Source organism: Lutra lutra, chromosome 5 (assembly GCF_902655055.1).
Source record: "Lutra lutra chromosome 5, mLutLut1.2, whole genome shotgun sequence".
Taxonomy (NCBI): Eukaryota; Metazoa; Chordata; class Mammalia; order Carnivora; family Mustelidae; genus Lutra; species Lutra lutra.
In genome coordinates this window covers 148,254,610-148,277,933 of record NC_062282.1, presented here as the reverse complement: position 1 = coordinate 148,277,933, position 23,324 = coordinate 148,254,610, and the positions used below count along the sequence as shown (strand labels likewise).

General features: G+C 44.7%; 1 protein-coding gene across 2 annotated transcripts in view; it reads right to left on the bottom strand.

The window, feature by feature from the left end:
- Positions 1-22,562, bottom strand: part of TRIM36 (tripartite motif containing 36) — a 35,354-nt gene extending 12,792 nt beyond the window's left edge. Inside the window, exons 1-5 of one of the 2 annotated variants that reach the window (XM_047730624.1) lie at positions 22,254-22,562; positions 19,949-20,183; positions 11,189-11,514; positions 7,964-8,110; positions 1,088-1,183 (exon numbers count right to left, since the gene is read on the bottom strand). In XM_047730624.1, coding sequence (XP_047586580.1) covers positions 1,088-1,183; positions 7,964-8,110; positions 11,189-11,514; positions 19,949-20,183; positions 22,254-22,280 — 831 coding nt within the window. In that variant the 5' untranslated portion in view covers positions 22,281-22,562. The remainder of the gene's footprint in view (positions 1-1,087; positions 1,184-7,963; positions 8,111-11,188; positions 11,515-19,948; positions 20,184-22,253) is intronic. The other variant, XM_047730625.1, reaches the window with a different exon arrangement.
- Positions 22,563-23,324: the final 762 nt, after the last annotated feature.

Here is a 23,324-nt window from a genome sequence, read left to right as displayed (position 1 = left end):
TGCAGAACATCTCAATTTCTTTACCCCATTTTGGAAAATGAAATTAATTTCTTGAAATAAAATTTCAAAAAAGTCTCTTACTAGCCCAGATACTTTTCTATTTCATTGTAACTTCTTAAAAGTGATCAGGAGTAATGGCTCTTCAATTTATTTCCAACAGAGAAGAGAAATCACACGTCCTAATCAATGAAGAGTATTTTTAATTTTAAAACAACCCAGTCCTATCATCTTCTACCTCATTTTTAAAAATGCTATCAATTTTCTCCCTTTTTTTAACTGAAGTATAATATACACACAGAAAAATGTATATGTGAGTGTGGAGACGGACTAATCTTTGCAAACACACACCACGTAACCTGCATCCAGATTAAGGCAAAGGAATATTACCCAGATTGCAGACACCAACCTTTCCAGACACCCATCTTTGCCCTCCCTAGCCTTCAGTGACACGTGTCCTGAACTCTAAGCAGAAGCCCGTTCCACCTTTGTTGGTACTTTTCATAAAGGAGATCACAGAGTTCGAGCTCCTTTGCTTGGCATCTTTCTTTCAACATTCACCCAAGATTTAGCTACACTGTTGCCCCTTTGCAGATTATCATTCTTAAATGATTATATTCTGGGGCTCAGGGATAGCTGGGTAGTTTCCACTCCATGGCTATTAGATTCCAGCCATGAACATTCTAATATGTATCTTTTGGTGACCCTGTCTCAGGTATATTCTTGAGAACAGCGCATTTTAAGTCAACACCTAGTACATACTTCAAAGGAAATCTGTTAATCTCATAGGAGAGAGGTAATTGTCAAGAATTCCAAACTTTACCTGATGTTACTACTTCTGAGATCCATACGCCCAGGTAAAGGGCCAGTCATTCTTTCCCCTGTGCTTCCACAGCATTTCATCACCACCTCTCCTGGGCACAGATCACACATTATAGCTTAAACCTCTGGTTTCTCTAAGCCAGGAGAAGCAGGGGCGAAACCTACCCCAACTTCGTCCTCCGAGCTCATTTACTGCCCTCCGGATGTTATGAGTGAATGAATTCCTTAGATGGAGAAATAAAAGCATGCAAACCAGCTCATCACTTACCTCTGTTTCTTTCATTAACAAGTTTAGTTCAGAAATTTGGCTCTTCACCTGGCTCTCCTTGCCAATAAGGTAATCAATATCCTTTGAAAGCTTTTCCTGTCAGAACATACCGGTAACACAAATGAGAAGTATAACAAAGGCCTTGCAGATCTACCTTCCTTCCTCTTTTATCTTTTTACACACAATTCTTTAGCCCATGAGGAACACGCAGTAAAGTCAACCCTGACCACTCTCGTTATTAACCCAGGGTACACAGTTACTGGCCTTGAGCACAGGGCCCCACGGATCTATAAGAGACAAGAAGCAGGCCGTGATGCTTAGATTAACCAAAAAGCCAGAATACGTAAGTAATACATTTTTGCTGTCTCTTCATCATTCCCAGGTCTTCCGCTTCAAGTTTCTAAGTAACCTCAAGGACGGCGATTCAAATAGGATTGTCTTCCATCAGATTTTATAATATTTTCTCGCCTTTGCTCTCTCTCTCTCTCTGCTTCTCTCTCTCTCTCTCTCTCACACACACACACACACACACCCTCAAAGAGCAAGCAACTCTTCCAAAATGACCTTCACAGCCTAGCCCGGACTAGATATCCATTAAATAATTACACCTACATAATAACAAATAGATTTATACAAACACAGCTCATTAAGCTCCCAGAGTGTACTGAAGGAAGAAATTCAGTAGATACTGAAGTAATTAATACCTCCATCAGGAGATATTTATGAAGTAGTTACTTTGATTGGTCTCCTTACCATAGAGGTAACATCGTTAGGTTTTGGGGAGAGCCCCAGTTTAACCCAGAGAAAAACAGTATGTATGACAAGTATATTCAAAAGCTAACAAACCAACCCTTGAAGCCCCACAGGGTACGAAGTTGTAAGAGACAAACGTACGCAGAGTCTAAGTAAGAGGGATGTCATCCAGAAAATGCCACCCCAGCCAGAGCAGTGACAAGAGGATCTGAGCATTTCTCAGTCGCCGATGCTGCCCTGAATGAGGCTGGGTATGAAAAGAGGACCAGGACCTGCAGCCAAGTCAAGAAGTCAGTCTCCTGCCTGTATCATTTGCCCCTTTTCTCACTTAGACCATGTAACAGGGTAAGAGAACGTATGTTGAAATTAATATGGGAGGCCCCATCTCTGATTCTCCAGAGCATCCAGCCAACAGACACACTGAGTTTCCTTGAGGGCTCACTAGAGGGACAGAAGGATGGCTCATGAGCTAGAGGAGTAAGATTTCGGAGAGTTGAGGAGGATGGGACCAGAAAGAATCCACAGGGAGTCAAGGACAGACATGAAATGTGTCTTGACCCAACGTTTTACAGATCAGGAAACCGAAGCTCACTGACAGCAAATATCACAGCGTCAGTGCTGAGCTAGAAGCTTCCTCACTGCCCAGTACGCTGACCACGATTCCACAGGCTGTCAGGCGCTTCCTCAGCACCAAGCTGCAATGGAGAGAAGAGCTCCTCCAGTGCCGATCCGTCAGGCCTGTGCTGGGACCACACAGGAGGGGTGCAGGTGGTCACACTCCTTGTCGCTACAGTGGCGACATTTTCATGGACGTGGGGCTTCGTGGTAAGACCGCTTACACTGGGATGCAAAACAGGCTGGAGGAGAAAGGATGACAGAATTTAGGAACCCAGTGGCAAGTCAGAGAGCACCAGGCTTCGCTCCCAGGGAGGACTGCTCAGCCACAGTCTCTAGCCAACTACAGCCTTTATCTCCCGTCCTCTCGGGCCCCTCACAACAAGGCAGTCTGGGTTAAGATGACGTGCGTGTGTCCATTTTTTCACAGGCCTCCAAAAAGTGTAAGCATCAGACACTCATCCTAGACGCTGAAAAGTGCAATGTAAGAAGACATGGCTCCTACCCTCAGCAAAGACATCTAATGGGGGAATACGTTTTAAATCCTTTAGCTACATTAGGGCCCCAGTTCTCTAGGAACTGACCAGAGGCTAAGTGCTCAAGGATGCCGAATTTGCTCCAAAGGTTTCCCCTTGACCAGTGGTTCTCAAAAGCTGATGTGCATCAGGCTCCAGAGGGCTGAGACACACCACGGAGCCCCTCAAGGAGGACAGGCTTTGCCCTCTGCAGTTTTAAACTAAGTGTTCCAGGTGATTCTAACACCCATGCAAGTTTGAGAACCACTGCATCTGGCCTTTAATCAGGTCACAGGTCAAAGGTACCCAGAGAAACATGAGTCCACAAAACAAGGGAGAAGGGAGAGAAAAAGGGAGAGAAATTCATTCAACAATCACACTGAGTTTCTTTCATGGGAGCAGGCTAGGAGAATAATATATAACCAATGTTTCCTGCCCCCTTAGGGCTTATCATTTAAAAGGTGTTCTCAGCTTTGCCCCATGTCTGAAAATGTAGGATAAAATGATGGGAAGAAAAACCATAGAAAGATACATTTTAGTCAACTTCCAAATGACTTCAGAGAACAGGGCATTGTGTTCTCCACAAATTTCACATACCCCCAAAATATAGAAACCGTATTACCTTCTCATTCAACAGGGACTCGTTACAGGGATGTGTACATTTTCTATTTTAAGTCCTATTTCCAGTCATTTCAATTATGATTAAAAATCACAAAGCCACCCCTTAGAGAAGACATAACTGCACATGAACAAGATCACTAACCTTCTTCTAGAAATTTATGGAAATAAAGAAAGTAGGAAAAAGTCCTCAGGAAACAGTCCTCAGAAAACCATCCAACTATAAGAAAGTGGACAAGTGAAGAAAGATGAGCTAACAACCAACCCTCCTTTAAAAAAAAAAAAAAAAAAGATTCATTTTTTTATTTATTTAAGAGAAAGAGAGTGTGGGCGCAAGAAAGACAATGAGCGGGGGGGAGGGGCAGAGAGCGAGGGAGAAGCAGACTCCCTGCCAAGCAGTGAGCCTGACGTGGGGCTCAATCCCAGGACCCTGGGATTATGACCTGAGCCAAAGGCAGACACTTAACCCACTGAGCCACCCAGGTGCCCCTCAACAAACCCTCCCTTAATGAGAAACTGTACTGCTATGTGGAAGCTGAGAAAGTTTTAGAAAACCCACTAACACCCACAGTTGGGAGAAGAAGGCTGTTGAGATGAGGCCAGAGTGAGGGAAAGACAATGAACACCCAACTGTGGGGCCTTGTTCAGGGCAAAGTAGGATTCTGAAGCTTTAGCAGTCCAAACTGGCCAGAGGAGAGCGTAAACATGGTTTCCTGTGTTGGAAGGTGGGAAGGACTCCGTATTGCTGGGAAAGCGAGGTCACTAAACAAAGGCAAGTAACAGGAGATGAAACAAGGCAGGTGTCTTTCTGTCCAGGGATAAACAGGAGTGAGGTTATGTGGAAGCAAAAACAAGACAAAAAAAACATATCTCACCCCAACAGTAGAAGAAAGGACTGCCAGGAACAGATGAGCCCATCTCTATTATTCACTATTTAGGCCAGTTCACCTGAAAGCACTAGCGAAGCACTTTCCTCCAGCGGAAGGGCTCCCTCAATTCCAAGGACAGGTCAGACACTCCAACACAGCCCACTGGTATCAGAAGCCAGATCGAACAGGGGCAGACGGGAAGCCTGGCCTCAGCTTCAGCCATCTCAACAAAGAGCAGTAATGAGATGGACAAGGTCACACCACCATGATGCTCATTTTTCTTCTGTCTTTGCAATACTTGAGTGTGTAAAAATGAAAATAGTAGAGGGGCCCCTCGGTGGTGTAGCTGGTCAGGCATCCATCTCTTGGTTTCAGCTCAGGAAGCGATCTTAAGATCATGAGATCAAGCCCTGTGTCCGGCTCCACACACACTGAGGAACCAGCTTGAGTTTCTCTCTCTCTCCCTTTGCCCCTCCCCCCCATGTTCTCCCTCCCAAATAAATGCATCTTTTAAAAAATGGAAATAGGGCGCCTGGGTGGCTCAGTGGGGTTAAAGCCTCTGCCTTCGGCTCAGGTCATGATCCCAGGGTCCTGGGATCGAGCCCCGCATCGGGCTCTCTGCTCTGCAGGGAGCCTGCTTCCTCCTCTCTCTCTCTCTGCCTGCCTCTCTGCCTACTTGTGATCTCTCTCTGTCAAATAAATAAATAAAATCTTTAAAAAATAAATAAATAAATAAATAAAATAAAAAATAAAAAATGGAAATAATATAAACTCGTATCACGTAGCCCTCCTGCTTAAAGCCCAAAAGTAAGTAAAAAGAAAGATCTAAGGAGATCTGTTTGCTATTTTTGGCAAAGGGGTCAATCTAAAGTTTATCCTCATTAAAAAGTGAGTAAATTGAAAAACCCATGATGGGAGTCTATTGGAAGAAAAAAAGAGTCTGAAACACTAGAAGAGTTAACAATGGAGCGAAAAAGTTAACTTAAAGGGATTCTACTATCAAAGATTTATTCCAGGTTACAGAAAAAATTTTTGGACAGCTTGCATAAGACCAAACCACTAAGAAACAAAAAAAAAAGAGGTGTCAAAAGTTAAATTTAGGGGCGCCTGGGTGGCTCAGTTGGTTGAGCAGCTGCCTTCGGCTCAGGTCATGATCCCGGACTTCCGGGATCGAGTCCCGCATCGGGCTCCCAGCTCCTTGGGGAGTCTGCTTCTCCCTCTGACCTTCTTCTCTCTCATGCTCTCTCTCACTCATTCTCTCTCAAATGAATAAATAAAATCTTTAAAAAAAAAAAAGTTAAATTTAGGGGCACCTGGATGGCTCAGGCAGTTAAGCATCTTTGGCTCAGGTCATGATCCTAGGGTCCTGGGACTGAGCCCCACATCGGGCTCCCTGCTCAGCGGGGAGTCTGCTTCTCCCTCCCCCACCACCCCTGACTGTGCTCTCTCGCCATCAATCTGTCAAATAAATAAATAAAATCTTTTTTAAAAAGTTAAATTTAATTAGCAAACAATGGTAATGCCACTGGGGGGCACAAATGAGTAACAAAGACTGGATCTACTGTCCCACCTGGGAAAAAAAAAAAACTTGAAACCTAACAGAGTATTTGAAATGGCTCTCAAGACACTGGACATCAAGAAAGAAAGTCCTGTGAGAGGGAAACAAGACGGACCCATGTCTGTGCCCACCATCCTGTCTAGACCCAGCATCCTCCAAGGCCAAGGGCAGAGGGGAACTCAGGGGACCAGGGTCTCCCAGGAGATGAAGAGACAAAGCTGAGAAGTCCAGGGAGACCAGAGCCTGTAAAGCAAAATCCTCAAGAACAGAAAGTGCCAGAAAGAACTCTGGAGTGTACCAAGGGTCCCTGTGGCTTATTCAGCAGAATACTGACCAATTTCCATGTGCCAGGAAACTTTCAGAGGCCAGGGAAAGGATCACCTAAAAGGATGACAAAGAACAACTCCAGGAGCTCATACCCTGCTGGAAATAGTGCCTGTGATGCACCGAACAAATTAAACAACAAATCAAAAACCCCTCGAAACTCAAAATCCAAAAGGCACTGAGAAGAGTAAAGGAGAAGAGAAGTCTGGTAAAATCGGCCCCAGAACTGAATGGTGCTCTGTCCTAACTTAAAGCAAGATCCAAAAGCAGCCAACTGTTCTGAGGGAAATTAATCACACGTTAGAAGAAAACTCAAGAATGTCTATAGGTCATGAAGTATCCACTGCCCAACAAGGTAAAATTTACAAAACTGACCAGCAATGACAGATGACAGAATCAGTAGACCAAGACAATAAAACGGTTACGCCTGTAATCCACACAGTCAAAGCAGGAGGAGGACTGAGCATGATAGACATATCAAATGCAGAAGAGAAAGCCATGTGGTAAGTTAGAATTTGATCTAGGCCCCAAAAGGCATGTAGATACCATTAAAGGTAGAAAGGAAACTCACTAAAATGAGTGGTGGATTTATGAATGATGATCTCATTTTAAAAGAAAAAAAGAATAAAACAAACAAAAAATAGCATTATACCACTGCCTCCCTTGCTGTAGCTTATCAAACAAGCCTGAAAGTTTTCAAAGGTCCATGTATAAGGTTCCGATAGAGAGACAGGAAGTGACTCAGTTTTATGTGGTAAGGGTTCCAACCAGACCCTTACTATAAATGAAGTTTCCACTATTTCTACAGGGAAGCAACAGGAATTAAGGGCCTTAACATAGCTACCGTCCCTCAAGGTGTGGCAATCCCACACACACACTCAACATGCATGTCATTTCCACACACACTCAACAGGTGTGGCATTCCCACACACACACTCAACAGGCCTATCTTTTATACACACTCACACATATTCAACAGATGTGGCATTTCCACACATGGACTCAACAGGCACATCTTTTACACACACACATACACACTCAACAGGAGTGGCATTCCCACATACATATTCAACAGGTGTGCCATTTCCACACACACTCAACAGGTGTGGCATTCCCTCATACATACTCAACAGGCATATCTTTTCCACACACACACAGACACACATTCAACAGGCTTGGCATTTCCAAACACACTCAACAGGAGTGCCATTTCCAAACACTCAACAGGTGTGGCATTCCCACACACACATTCAACAGGTTTGTCATTTCCACCTACACACACATACACCCTCAAAAGGGTTGTTAGTTCCACACACACTCAACAAGAGTGTCATTTCTACACACACTCAACCACAAGCGCTGGGCTCATGTGGGGATCGTCATGGGGTGGTCTTCACCCCCTCCTTCTCCAGAACCAGCCCATCAACATAACCAAGGACTGCCAAGTCAAACACGCTAATAACCTCACATTACATCACTGAGGGACGCTCTACACTGATGACTCACTGCAGTAAAACGAAACCATACTTCAGCCATGATTTTATAGAGAAAAAGCTAAAGGCATAAAGTAAAACCGACGTTGTAAAAGACTCAACACTTAGTTCCCCAAATGCACAAATCCTACCTTTAAGGTTTTGTAGGCGCTGCTCATGGTGGTCACCCGGTGATTAGAATGATTACCGCCCAACTTACAGAGATGACACACCGGCCTCCGACACAACTCACAGTACATGTTTATTCTCTCCGTCTCGTGTTCTGGGCACATTAAAATCTATTGAGTGCAGAACAAAGGTGTAATTACGGGTTTTCAGAGCTTCCAGGATACTCGAAGTCCCCAAACACAAAGACATGCTTTGCAAAAATCACTAAATAAAACCACGAAAAAAAATACAATAAAAGTGTAAAAGCATTTGGTGTTTTAGAATTACTATTTCTCAATTTGAGGGTTCAAATGGTCAGTTAAATCTGTAGATGCCCTTGCCCCTAAATTTGGCAGTTAAGGTGGTGGAAATTTTACTATCAGGCTTTCTCGCTGAATCCAGCCAGAAGGGCTCTGGGCTGCACTGACCAGGCAACCCTGAATGACACGACCGGTATTTTTGCAAGGTACCACAGCAAATAACTGATGGGAACCCAGGTCCTCACCGTCCTAGTAAGAGATCAGCTACTAAGGAAGGGGGCACCTGGATGGCTCAGTCCACCAAGCTTGTGAGCTGGGGGTTGTGAGCTTGAGCCACACATGGGGCAGAGAAATTACTTAAAAATAAAACAAACAAACAATAAAAAAGCAACCTGGTATTAAGGAGCCTTGGAACACTTTCCGATACATGGTTCCAGATGTTTGCTTTTACATATTAAACATGCACACAATGGCCAAATTTAGAACTGTTGTGTTGTTGTTGTTGTTGTTGTTGTTTTCCAAACTCTGTTTTTCTCATCTAAGTTGCTACCTTATTTACTCTGTAAACTATCACCATAGGTGTGTCTGAAATTGTACACGAAGTAACAAGAGAAGGTTACTTTAGACTAATGTGTCCATGAAATCAAAAAGCTGTCTGTGGCTCCTAGAGTTCCCATTTTCATCAATGGCTGGTTTGATAGTATCAAGACACAAAGAAACATTCAATATGAAAACAACTACACCAACGGGTAGGACCAGGAGAAAAACAACTGGAAACAAATTTAAAATCTCCAGCATGTCCAACCTCCTCCATTTTCAAAACCACTACATGTACTTGTTATTACTGCTTTAATTCCAGCATAGTTAACACACAATGTTGCATTAAGTTTTCAAAACCAGTTATGTTTTAAGCATAAATATAAAATCTGGCTCTCTACAAGGATGGATGATAAGAACTCCCAAGTCATAGGCAAATATTCTATAAGGGGCAACTTTGTAGAATTTTACTATATGGCATAACACTGTAATTTAAGGAAAACAAAATTTTCCTCAATATAACCTATCCTACCTCTTCAGCTCTCTCTTACCAATCTTCTACTGTATTTGTTAAGTAGAGTTAAGTCTGCAATGTAGACTAAAAGAATTTTACTTGAGATTTCATGTGTTTTAAATTACAACAACCCAAGTCTAATATAATTCATTTAATCATCATAGGTTCTTTCATAATGGAACAGTATTAATCAATTTAATTAATCTTCTAAAAGAGGCATTAAAGCACCAAGTTGGGGACGCCTGGGTGGCTCAGTTGGTTAAGCAGCTGCCTTCGGCTCAGGTCATGATCCCAGCGTCCTGGGATCGAGTCCCACATCGGGCTCCTTGCTTGGCGGGGAGCCTGCTTCTCCCTCTGCCTCTGCCTGCCATTCTGTCTGCCTGTGCTCGCTCGCTCTCCTCTCTCTCTCTGACAAATAAATAAAATCTTTAAAAAAAAAAAAAAAAAAAAAGCACCAAGTTGAAGTCATAAATTGTTAAGAGTCTGTGACCTGGCGTATTTAAAATGAGATAAAGAACAGAAAAGGGGATTAAAAACTCTTTGGTCAATCTACTGCCACATGGACAGTTTTGAAAACAGAGTCAAAGGGTGGAAGCCCAGATTGCTTTTGTTTAACCGACCAGCCCTGCCCCACAGAGAATGATGTCAGAGGGGTGCCCAGATGGCTCAGTCAGGAGACCACGTGACCCGTGAGCTCATGCTTAGTGAGTCTGAGCCCCACAATGGGCACAGAGCTTACTTTACAAAAAAATTTCCCATATAGATATATGATGTTAGACATACTCAGCTCATAGTTTCAAGATAACTTCAGGATTTTTTTGTCCCATTTTTTTTTTAATTTTTTTAAGTAGGCTCCACACCCATCATGGAGCCCAATGCAGGGCTCAAACTCATGACCCTGCAGTCAAGACCTGGGCTGAGATCAAGGGTCAGACGCTTAACCAACTGAGTCACCCAGGCGTGCCCCATTTTTCTACTATAAATTATTGTGAGGGCAAAGTTTTATGCTCAAGAATGTAAATAGATTTTCACACACAAGTTACTAAGGTAGAAGGAATAAGAACTTTAATCAAAAGAATTTATTAGGTTTTTTCTTTCTAAATCTATCTCAATCAGAAAGCAGTACAAATGAGGATATCCAAACATCATTCTGCTTTTCAATCACTGAGCAGGGCAAACAACAATGCGTAAGGGTCCTGTGAGCATTATCAGAGAAATTACCCAGAATATTTAAGAAATGCCAATTCCATTTCAGATTATTACATGAACAAGCTTCAGAACCTTAGGCTGTACTTACTGTCATTCATCCCTAGCACAAGTTTAGCTAATTGAAAGCATCAGAAAAATGCTTCCCAATCAAATGTTTTAGACAACTAGGGGTTTATCACTTAAAGCACAAAAAACCTTTGAACTTCACACCCTTCTCAATCTCAGAGTACCTCTGAGACAACGCAGCCTTTCCTGTTTGCAGAGGTATCATGACGAACATTCGAACATCATGCTCCATTACTTTGGGTTGTGACATGGAGATCCAGAATTCTGCCTTCAGGCTGTGTGGAGGCGTTTAGCCACCTACGAAAGACCTCCAGATACCAGGCCTCAATTTCTTGTACAGGCTTTTTGTGTTTGTGTGTGTGTGTGTGTGCTCATTTTTTTTAACATACAGGTTTCTATGTTCATGAACACTATCTTATTTCTAGCTAGCTCTTTATAGTAAGCTCTACGCTCCACGTGGGGCTTGAACTCACAATCCCAAGATCGAGTCACACACTCTACCAACCAGGCCAGCCGGGCGCCCCTCTCATTTTAAGCTCTTCCCATTCTTGTTGTCAAGCTCTGGACGCGTTACAATTCCTTTTGCAATACTAATATTCTAACGCAGAGAAAACTGCTCTTACCTTGGGCCTGAAGTTGGTAGTTGGACCCACATACTCGTGCTGAGCTTTCACCGTACCCCACGGGTGGTAGATTTTGAAGCACTCATTGCAGTAGCTCGCGCTACAGTCCATGCAACTCTTGGTGGACTCCTGGGGTGGTGGCTTACAGAGGTCACACATGATGGCCGTGGCCGCCCTCGCTGCCTGCCGGTACCTCTCCACGATAGTTTCCAAAGTGAAATTGCGAAACAGACCACTGATTCCTCGTTCTCCGAGATCCACGTCGTGCTCACAGCCGGGGCAAGGGAAAGTGGTTGTCCTAGGGGTCAGGGAACCGCGCTTCCAGCCTGTGTGATTGGAAGTCCTTGTTTAGTTACGTCAGTAGGAAAACGAACAGAATGAAGAAGAAAGGAGTGATGATTTGGAAAGAGACAGATCTACATACATAGCTCCTTCACCCCCCACTCTCTCCCTCCTGCCCAGAAATAATACTCAAAGTGACTCCACTGGAATCAGTATTCTAAAAAGGCTTAATGCTTGTTTTTGTATACAAAAGACAAGCCCCACTTACTAGACCCATATCAAAGAGGAAAGGAAAAGCTATAGTAAACCCCATAAAAAAGCCACATCAAACCAGATATATGGACTAAACACAGAATACAATACTACACAGGGTCACAATTTTTTAATTATATCATTAATATTTGTAGTTATTTCTGTATCTCATATCCACTAATTTGGTTTTCATTTAAGTGAATACAGCCTTGGCTGACAGATAAAATGAGTTCATATGTAAATGACAGGAGTCCCTAACCCGTGCCCCATGGATAGGCTCCAAAAAGATCCAAACAGTTCCGTACACTATTTGAAACTGTATGCAAAATTTTCCATCTATATATCTATGGTTATTTTCCAGTTCAACAACCCATAGCTTTGATCGGATTCACAAAACAGTTAAGAACCGCTGTGAGAGAGTTTCCCAGGGTAGTATTGTTTTATCTGGCAGGCTAAGTCATTCGTTAACTGAGTACAAGCTCTCAAAGAATGAAAAGCTCATCCATAGACCTAGACTCTAGTGACTTTAAGAGGGACCAACCATTTAGTATCTTCTTATGACCTGCAAAAAAGAATCATTAAAATTACTTAATTCAGTAAGCCACAAGTTGACCCAGAAAGTATTATAAACAATTTTCCAATTGTTTATAATACAGTCAATGACCATACATAGCACACTTCTGTTCAATATTACCCCGATTTTAACAGGGCAAGAAATCAAGACGTGACCGTCCTTACCTACATGTTCACAGGAATCTGGGGCTGTCCCTTTAGCCTAAGTACATGCCTATCACATTCACTGCTCTCTTTCATGAATCTACCCTGTAAGGACGAGTCTTGGTTGCCCACCAAGTTAACTACCTAATTTATAAACACAAAACTTCTTCACCTAAAGCCTTCCTTCATTCTGCCAGGGATCCAGTACCAAAAAGGAATGGCTGAAGTTAGCGTACCACATTTAGAAAAGGTCTTTCAACAGCTACATTAATAGTGCCTTGGCACATTACCGTCATCACTGAACAGACGGTCTTCAAATAGGTCTGGCATGATGTCACTGAAGGTACAATTCAGCCATCAGCCCAGAATATTGTTCATCTGAAGTGACTCTACAGCATGCTAAGGGGCCCTGGGTCCCCAAAACTACTTGTGCAGAAAACATGCAGAGTATTGTTAAGATCTTCGTTTACCTTGACATTTCTAAACCTATAAAAAAAAAAAAAAGCATGACCAAAAAAACTGCCCCATAAAAATGAGAAAACTCTACATAAAATGTATTCTTATAATAATTCTCAAAACATGCAACGCAAGTCCAAGATATTTCACAACATGGCAGGCATAGAACAAAATAAGCCGCAAAGCCACTTTTCAGACACATGCCAATAAACGTTTCATTCCATGAAAAGACAAGCCGAGAATTCTGGAAGTGACGGAGTGCAGTGGTCAAGTTGAAACAAATGGAAAGTCACATTTCACTGCATGCTTCCCCACATGACCCAGATGATAGAAATCAAAATGGAGATTATTTTTAAAAAAAATGGGTTATTACTGGTTTTATTCATTGAAGGTGGTGATCAATTTAAGGAACAGGATCAAACCAAACTAAATCACGACAACAAAGTCATGCTTTACTATATACTGGTGACACCCAGATTGTGGCCTTCAGGTTCAGAAATTTGAAAAAAAGACAGTTCGTCCCTTTTCTGTAAACCTCTTTTATTTTTGTTCCAAAAATAAGGTGTAAAGCATCTCACTAGCTTAATGAGACAAAATATTAAGACAATATACCTTAGCTGTTTTCCTAAACAGATCTCTAAAAAAAAAAGTGTCCCAATTTTCTACAAATGCCAAAGCATTTATGTTTTTTAGTTCATCTGTCTTAGACTTCCATCACTGCTTTCAAAAGCAAACGACAGAGTGTATATTCTGGGCAATAAGGAAACAGAAGAGACCTAAGGATATTCAAGATGGTGGAACTAAGAATGAAACACAACAGAGTCAACTTTTTACTCCCTGTAGCTTTGCTGTCCACTATAGTAACCACCAGCCAAATGTCACTATCTAAATTTAATTTAAAGATTCAGTTCCTTGGTCGCACTAGCCACATTTCAAATTCTCAAGAGCCACCTGTGACCAATGACTCCCATATTCTAGAACACAGGGTCAAACAAACATTTCCATGATCACAGAATGTTCCACTGGGTGATACTATTCTATAGTATGACATAATGAGAAAGAAATGTAATGACGACTGTGGAAGGTAAGGAAGCAATGCGGGCCAAGCAATGCAACTGTTACGTTAAACTGCATTTATGGGGCCATTAATATGGGGCCGAAACTGTCACCTTGCAGCATCAGTTCTTTTCCCCCATATTCCCTGACCTCAAAGACAGATTAAACAAGTGTAACTCATGATACAATTTTAAAAATGAAGGCTCCGGAAAAAAATCTTCCAATTGGTTTATAGCAAATCTCCCCGCAAAATGAGCTTTCAGGCATTATTAAGTTCTGTCGTTTACATATCAATCAAGTATTTCAAAACCGAGTCAGTTCAGAACGGGTTCAACACCTCAGATAGCTCCATCCTCCCCCATATTCTGACTACAAGCTACTTCCCCTCTGTTACCTCCCAGGCAGAGGTGAGTGTCTCCCCGATTACTGGATATTCAGGTCGGGCTTCTAGGTGCCTGGCAATGGGCTAATGCCTCTTTTAGACCAGCATGACTGCCCAATGCCTAAAAGTTACTATTACCTTCGAGTACTATGGTCATATTCAACCTGCAAACCCTTTTTCTCAACTACCATCTGAATAAAAAAATCGGAAACAAGAAATGAACGTTTTTAAAGCCAACTGCTCCTATGTTTCCTCCTATTTACTAAATCTCAACGCTGGAAATTCTCAGGGATTCGCTAAAGCCTGTGAGCGAAAGGATGACACGTGGCTTTTAGAACCATAAAGATGTGTAAACTGAGGCACACAGAGAGGAAGGTAAGGAAGACAGAAAAGGGATAACATTTCAGGTGTTTATTTTCTCCATTAAAATATAAGGTATCACCAGCATTCTACAAAAAAGTAGCCAATTTTACTTTAAAGGTCAACTGGAATATTAAAAAAAAAAAAAATTCCTTTTAATAAGATAGGGTTGGTCCATCATTTGCCAGGAGTCAAATACTCTGGAAAGCCTGAAAAAGCAGTGTACATTCTTTACCCACAGACCTCAGTGTTAAAACTCAAACACTTTAGACCATTAACAGAGGAAAGACACCTTATGCACAAAACAAGTGAAGGGCATTCCTACTAAATACAAAAAAACTGCCAATGCCTTTAGGCCCATTTTTAAATGCAGAACAAAGTCCTGGCTCATTTAACCTCCCCAAGGTAGCAAGATGGCTGTGGATAGAAGCTTTGTTCCACTAAGGAAATGAAAAGGATTTTTAAGGTTATTTTTAAAAAAGCTCCCAACATGGGTATGTCAATTTTCTTCAAAAATACCTTGTCATGTGGATGGACAAAAGGGAAGCATTCCTGATCGGAGCCCCCTTTAAAAACCACCAGCCCTAAAAAAAAACAAAAAACAAAACAAAACAAAACAAAAACCGTACCAGCCCTCGCTTGGAATTTAGTCCTGTTGACCTTTAAGTCATTCAGCCAATTTGTCCCCTTTCGAGAAAATTTTGAACACTTGACCACTGATGTTTAAGAACTTTATGATAAACAAGGTTATTAGAGTCAACTCTAATACTATGCTGCCTGCGGCCACACGAGCAATGAAGCATTTTCTACCTCTCCACCCCAAAGATCTCCGTTGTGACGCTGTGAACAATGAACAGAAAGCTGGATTTAGAATTTAATTTCAAAGAGCAGATTCACAACTTGTTAACAAAAGATAAAGCAGCAACTGTGTCCTGTGCACAATTCTTGAGTTAACAGTAAGAAAATGGTTTTTTTTCCCCCCAGCACATGTGGTTATTTATGAAACCCTCGCTGTAAAGCATTCATGGAGCAGACCTTGGCGCTCAAAATTAATCATTGTTGGGGCAGCCCATTAGAGGCCCAAACCCTATCTTATAGATTCGTATTTTTAAACAGTCGTATCTCCAGTAACTGTTGAAAATACACAGCCACAGCAAGCATCTTTTGTTTGATTTTTTTTTCTTTTTCTTTTTTTTTTTTTACTGACATGTATCAGCCTTGTAAATAAACGTTGCTAAAATGGGCTGTTATCTTCCTGACAAAAAGAAACACAAAATGGGGGGAAAGCTTGCATAGGTGACCCAAAATGCACAGTTAAGATGGCTATTTTTCTGTAACTGAATGTGTTACTGTGTTGTACACACAAACCCTACCCGCCTTTCCAGGCACCCTTTTATTGTAAAAAATCTGTCAAATCTCCCAGGCAATGATATTCAAAAAAAAGGGCTGTGTGAGCCAACAGCGTCAGCCACATCTGCCATTTTCAATTTCCCAGGAGCCAGATTAATGAAAAGGAAACAAGTGAAATTAATTTTAATAACAGCTGTTATTTCTTTAACCATCTCCAAAATACCATCACCTCAAAAGGTAAGAGAGTTACAAACTACTGGAGGTAGTTCCTAGTTGATCATCATTCTAAGTGTCTGGAATTCGGGGGGTGTTTTATGCTACCCAGCACATCTCAGCTCAGACGAGCACATCTCAACTGCTCAAGAACCACAGTGGCTGGCTAGTGGCGACTGTTCTGGGCAGTCCTGGTCTAATCAATCCCTTTATTAAACCAGTGGCAAAACTAATTTTTAGAATTCTACTCCTCCCACACCAATTGCTCAGAATAGGACTTCCTTCCCAAGTGCGTCTAAATGAGGAAAAATAGAAAAAGAAACCTGCCAAGAGAAAAAGGGGGGGGGCATTACTTCCCTATGAATTTCTTTTTCAATCTCTGCAAAGAAAAATCAGAGGCAAATGCCCCATACATGGAGGGCAGCGTCGTATCTGTCATGTTATCACCTCTACTCATCATTTAAAGCTGTTTTCACAAGGAGGAGGGCAATCCTAAAATCCATCTTCATTTGATAAAAGTCTCCAGGAATGATTACTACACTTAGGGCCTCCCCACCCTCTGACTGCTTTCTTTGTACTCGTTCATTTGCTCCCTATGCTCTTTTTAATGAATGACTGGGTTCTAACTATGAGGTTCCATACAGGGTCAGGCTATATGCTTCTCAGAAGGGAGGGGCAGATTGATCTTGTTCATTCCCCTTCAGCATTTAGCAGCATCCGGCAATCAGCAGGTCAATGACATGTGTGTTGACTGAATGAATGCAAATGAACACAAGGTAAGGAACTTCAGAGTGGGAGAAGATAGAGCACCTGACATACAAGGACGGACCACCCAAGACAGAAATCCCCTCTACGATGTCTGCAAATGACGGTCACTCGTCCACTGCTTAAAACAAGGACTTCAAACTTGGGCGGCCCCAATGCTGGGTCTTAGTCAAAGACTAATACATCTTTGTCTTAGTCAAAGAAAGATGTATTTTGGCTGCCCTATCCTGTGCTGAGCCGGCATGGAGTTTTTGAATAACTGGAATTAACTGCCAAGGTTTAAGACAGATGACACATCAAAAACTGTCAGGGTTTTTTTTGTGGGGGGGGGGGGGTAGTAATCTGACAATCTGGCACCTCCATACCCCTATGATAATGAAATAGTGCCAAGTGCCCCCTGCCTGGTGAGACAAGGCGTCCATTCTAGTCCACAGAACCAGGGGCCGCTGTCTCTTAACAGGGGAGGCCTGGAGTCAGCTGGCTGCTGCTACCTGGGCTGCTGGTTTTCTTATGGCAGCTGACTTAGTGGGAAAATCAACTATTTACAGTCTCTGTACCGAGGAAGTACGACAAAAGAGGTTCCTGTATTTACTATGCCTGGGGCCGGCTTCCTCAATGTATCTGGTCCCTGCAGCATCATAAATCTGAGCCCGCACTGGAACACTTTACAGACAGGGGGCTAACAGTCTCATCTTAGGAAAGCCTGTCATGTTTGCTTTCTTTTCCCCGCTGAGCCTGAGATCTGCATTCCTCCTTCACTCACTGATCTGGAACCTCTGCTGTGGAGACACCCAGTTTACTTTCTCTTTCTCTAGACAGCCTTCATGTTCTGCAGTCTCTCCCTGTCCAAATAAGAGAGTAAATATACTCTCTTATTTCCTGTAACTGCCCTTCGAAGTTTTCTAACTCCCTACCCTCTCAGGACATGATACAACTTGACAGGGTTCTTCCTGAAGGAGAGACAGGACTTCTCAGTAATTGCATTTCTGATCTTGAAGGTGTAAAGTGCGGTGGAATGGATCTCTTGTTCTTGGGGAGGAAAAAGGCCACTATTACTGAGTAAAAGCCATCCGAGTAGGCTTTATAGAAATCTTGTAGCTGAGGTCTGTCATACAACCACCACTCCACATGTATTTACTAAACATCCACCAGGCACTATCTAGGTGAGCTCCTAAATTAATTATTCATCTGTATTTCACCCAAACTCCATAAGGATCACACATAAACACCAACCAAATGTTAAGATTAGAAGCCCACGTAAGATACAAGATTTCACAGAATTATAGAAATATTAGTACATAACTAAAATTCCTTTGAACGCTCTGTGCCTAATGTTAATATACAAAAAGGGAATTTCCTTGGTCAACCAACTGGGGTTCTGTCCCTAACTAGCCAATGAGGATCTACCAACAGATTATCTGTTTTCTCTGGAAGGCAATTTCAAGCTATTGAAACCTGTCTTTCCCCCTCCTCCCAGTGACAGCTAGCTCCTAGCAGGGAGGGAAACCTGCAAGTGATGACTTCATAATAACCATGACCCTCTCTGACCTCATACTCCCTGCATCCGCAGTCACTTAACGCTTTTTTTTTTTAATATATGCTTGTAATTTTTTATACATGCAAAACAGCTTCTAAGTGATTCATGTACCATTTAAAGAAAAATACGTATTTTTAAAATAGTGTAATACTCTTAGATCAAATCCACTCTTATCCACTGTCTGAGGGAGCACAAAGACAAGATTCCATGTCACAGCGGGGACCAAGAGAGACAGCATTGGCTAAATGCAAATGAGGGGAAGGAGATTCTAACAGGTTTTTTTTTTACATGTAAGATTAAAAATTTATTCCTGTGCTACAACAGGGAGAAATAAACAGAGTGGCCTAAAGGATCAAGCTTAAAACCTCCAAGCCCAAACTGGGCAGAAATGAAGGCCTGAAGTCTGGGGCTTATGGCCACTCGTGTCCTCTCCTAATATCCCTAACATGACACTGAGATATTTCTACCCAAACCTCTGCCTCCCTTTGATCCTCACTGATGCTGTTGGCCATGAAATTCCCAGTGGCCCTCTTCCCTGGGATTTCAATTCATTTTACTCTATCTAACTCCTACAGTGGATATCCAGAAAGAAGAAACTAATATCACCCCAACCGCAAACAATTTAAACTCTAGCTGTATAAGGTACAGGGTGGGGCGCCTGGGTGGCTCAGTGGGTTAAACCTCTGTCTTTGGCTCAGGTCATGATCTCAGGGTCCTGGGATGGAGCCCTGCATCAGGCTCTCTGCTCAGCAGGGAGCCTGCTTCCTCCCTCATCTCTGCCTGCTGTTCTTCCTACTTGTGATCTCTCTCTCTCTGTCAAATAAATAAAATCTTAAAAAAAGAAAGAAAGGTACAGTGTATGTGCTCTACATGTGGAACTACTCCCATCACTCCAGAATTCTACCCCTACAGAATATTCTACACAATATTCAAAATCCTGATTTCAAACAATGGATTTAAAGTGGCTGGAAGAAGAAAAAATCCTCAGGTAGAACAAAATGACACCAAATAACTCATTCTCAAAAGCCTTCTACGAATAGTCATTATGGCATATTCATTTACACAGTACCATAGACAGAGGATTCCCTAGTAAGTATTTCTGTGGTCCATTATTTCATCCGTCATATAAAGGACCCCAGAGGATCAGAACACTCCCTAAGATACAGACGATTATTAAAGGGTCTAACACAAAGCTGGTGTTCAATAACCCACTTTAACTGCATACCAGGAGACAAGAAAAGTTCATTTTGACATGGGAAAAAAGGGAAGGGCTCCTTTACAACTAGTTTTAACTTATCCACCCAGAAAGACCAATCCACATAATGGCAAAAATAATTTCCCCTCCACAGATATCCCTGAAACTCCCAGGCCCCAAGCTTCTACCACATACCTGGTCTGCTAATTCTGTCAATTTTGTCCATGCTAGGGGACGGGAGCCGAAGTCGAGGACTGCTCTGATTGGAGTTGTCCGATCCCACGTCATTGAATGAGTCATCATGGGTCAGTAAGAGTTCTTTTACACACTTATGACAGAGACTGTGTTGACAAGGGAGAATCAGCGGGTGGGTGAACAGCTCCTTGCATGCTGGGCAAATGAGCTCTCTTTCGATATTCTTAATGGTAACCTTGAAGAAAAGAAATCGAATCAAAAGCTCTTAGTGGGGGGAATATATTAACACGCTTATACCTCTTGGTAAGTACGTGTGTGTACCATGCCAAAACGAATGAAGAAACAGTGCATAATCTGAAATTCCTTTCCGGTAATGAAATTCCCAGACCACTGGCCCCCCTCAACACCCACAGCCTAGAACTCAAGGGACACAGACATGGGAAACACTGAAGTCAGAGAAAAATCAGCATGAAATATGAGGGGACCGTAATATTCCACCAATTACGAAGTTACTCAAATCATCGTGAACTCACTAATTTAGGACATCTGAGACATCCAAAAAGTAGATTACTTCAGTAAGAGTTAAGAAGCCAGCACACTAAGGATGAGACCATGTTCCTTCCGGGCACAGTTAACTCTGTGCCCAGACAAGAGGGGGCAAAAACTGGGTTAGCCAGAATGTTCATAGAAGCCTCCTTGAAATCTATTTACAAGCTGAATCATCAGCAATCTACATTAAATGTGACCAATTTTCATACGCTGCAACTGTAATGTAGCTAAAACACTTGAGGTTCTCTTGCTGCCTAGCAAAGTGGTTATCTTAAAAGCACTTGATGAATATTGAAAAGGATGGAGAGAACTGGAAAGCACCATTTTAAGGGCTCTCAGTACTACCGGCTTGCATTATTTTCCAGGAGAAACACTCAGTCTCTTGTAACAACCAAAAAGGTTTGATGACCTCATACTCCTTTACCACCCTTTCCATATGCAGTTCCCCAGCCCCAACCCCAAAAGGCAGGTGTTATGAATCTATATTCAGCCTTCTTGTAGCTTTACAGTCCGATTTTAAAGTACTCCTAACCCTGTACAATCATTTCAATTACTGGAGCTCCACAGAAAATTAGAATTGAATTAATTCACTTATTTTAATTAAATAAAAATGTATGCTCTTCTATTCCCCCTCCAGTGACACTAAGGGCTTTAATAATCCTTGACAACAGCACTACATCCAACTAGCTTTTCTCACGGTCCATGGTCTTTCCTGTGTTTCTTGCTGCATCATCCAATAAATATTTCATAGAAGCCCGCATCATCTCAGGATTTTATTAAATTTGGAAGACCGCCACGCTTCACAATTCACGGCAAAGAAAATAGAATGTTCACATCCCATCTCGTTTCACCAAGAATCTGACACCTGATTCAAAAGAAAAAATATCCTTCTGAAGGTCCAAAATAGGTTCAAAGAAAAATTCTGTTCTGAAGGTCCGAGACAGATTCCCATTTGACGGAAGGTGTACCTCCCAGAGGAAGATCCCGAGTCATTTCCACCTCTCTGGTACACAGGAGGAGGGCATACGCTTTCTAACCACAGCAGACACGAAGTAATTCTGGCCCAAAGGAAAAATGAGGTTTCATTTCAGAGCCATGTAAGAGAAAGGGAAGGCGGCGGCTCCCACAATCAGGCTGTCTCAGAATCCACGGGGTTCGACGGCAAACGAGCAACTCGGTAAGAACCGCAGATGGGAGCCTTTCCAACAAAACCCCTTGCACCCGGACAGCGGCCAGGGCCCGCCCGCCTCCCGCGCGCGAGCCGGGGAAGCCAGGGAGGAGCCTGCGCTCGCGGCGACGGCCGGCCGGGCTGGGCCGCGCCCGCGGGGGTGCGAGCGAGACCCCAGCGCCCGCCCCACGACGCTTCCGGACAAAGGGGAGACCGGACGCGCGCCCCCAGCCGCGACGGGCTGCAGACTCCCCGAGCCGAGGCAATCCGACAGCACCGACCCCACGCAAGAGCCCCGCCCCGACGCCCCGAGGTGCTCAGGTGAGCGATAGCCGCCCCCGGTCGGCGACCCCTCGCGGGCCCAGGGGCCCCGGGGTCCAACCCTCTGAGAGGCGGAGAGGGGGCGCCCGGATTTGCGGAACCCGGGGCGCGGAAGGCGAAGAGGAAGCGGGGCCACCACACGCCCGCGCCCTCGCTCCTCCGAAGAAGAGGCTCCGTCCGGATCAGGGCGGAGGAGCGCGCGCGGGGGGCCCCCGGGGAGGCGCCATGGGAGCGTGAGGCGGCGGCCCCCGTCGCCCACTCACTCACCAGCGAGTCGGAACCGTCCCCTTCCATGGTAGCCTTCTGCCAGGTGTCATCAACTGCGGGGTCCGAACAGGCGGCCGTGCGGCCCGGGCAGGGTCCGGTGGGCGGGTCCCCGCGGCGGCTGTGGAGCCTGGGCTCGGAGCTGGTGAGCCGGACCCGGCCAGCGGACCGACGCGGCGAGGAGCGGGGCGGACGAAACACTGGCGCGGAGAGCCGAGCGCGCTCCCTGCGACGGCCCCGGAATCCCGCCCCGCGGCCGGCTGCGGCGGCGGCTCCTGCGGACTGCGGCTGGGCGGGCGGCCGCGCAGAGAGACCCGGGCGCCGACGCCGCGGAGGGGCGGGGCCTGGGCGGGGCGGCGCCGTCGCCCGGGCAACAGCGCCCACCGCACAAAGGGGGCGGGGCGGCGCGCGGCGACCGGGCGAGCGGGCGGGGCGACGACGCGCGCGCTAGGGTCCCGGCTCTCGCCACCGCCGCCGCCCGGGCCCCGCCCCCTCCGCCGCCGCGGTCACCGCCCGCCGCCGCTGGCAGCCTCGGAGGTGCGGAAGCGAGGGGGCAGGGAAGCGGAGGGCGGTGCCGGGGCGGGACCGGGGTGGAGCGGCCCGCAGGGCTGCGGCTGACTGCGGCGCTGGCGGCCGGCCCGGCGCTGCCCCTCTGCCCGTCGTCTGGCTTTCCCTGCGCTTCGGCCAAGCATCCCCTTCCAGCCGCATTTCCTGACTCTAGACGGCCGGCGGGGCCAGGAGAGCCGCGCGCATGGGAGGCGAGGACCGGCGCGAGACCCCGCCCGCCGCACCCCCTCCCGTGCCGGGGCTTCCCCTAGCAGGTCCCCGTCTCCGCCCGGCTCTTCCTCCTCCTCCTCCTCCAGCTCAGTGCGTCGGGAGAATTTCACGTCCCTAACGGATCCCCAACCACTCGTATTCGGTTCCTGCTTTGACACCCCAGGGCGCGGCGCTGTCACGCACGACACGTTCTCGCCAGGTGGCGCGGGCTTGGGGACCCGAGCCGGCCACGCGGGAGCGCCCTCTCCGCCCCGCCCCCTCCAGCCGGGACAGCCGCCCTGAGGTGCCCCCTTGGGG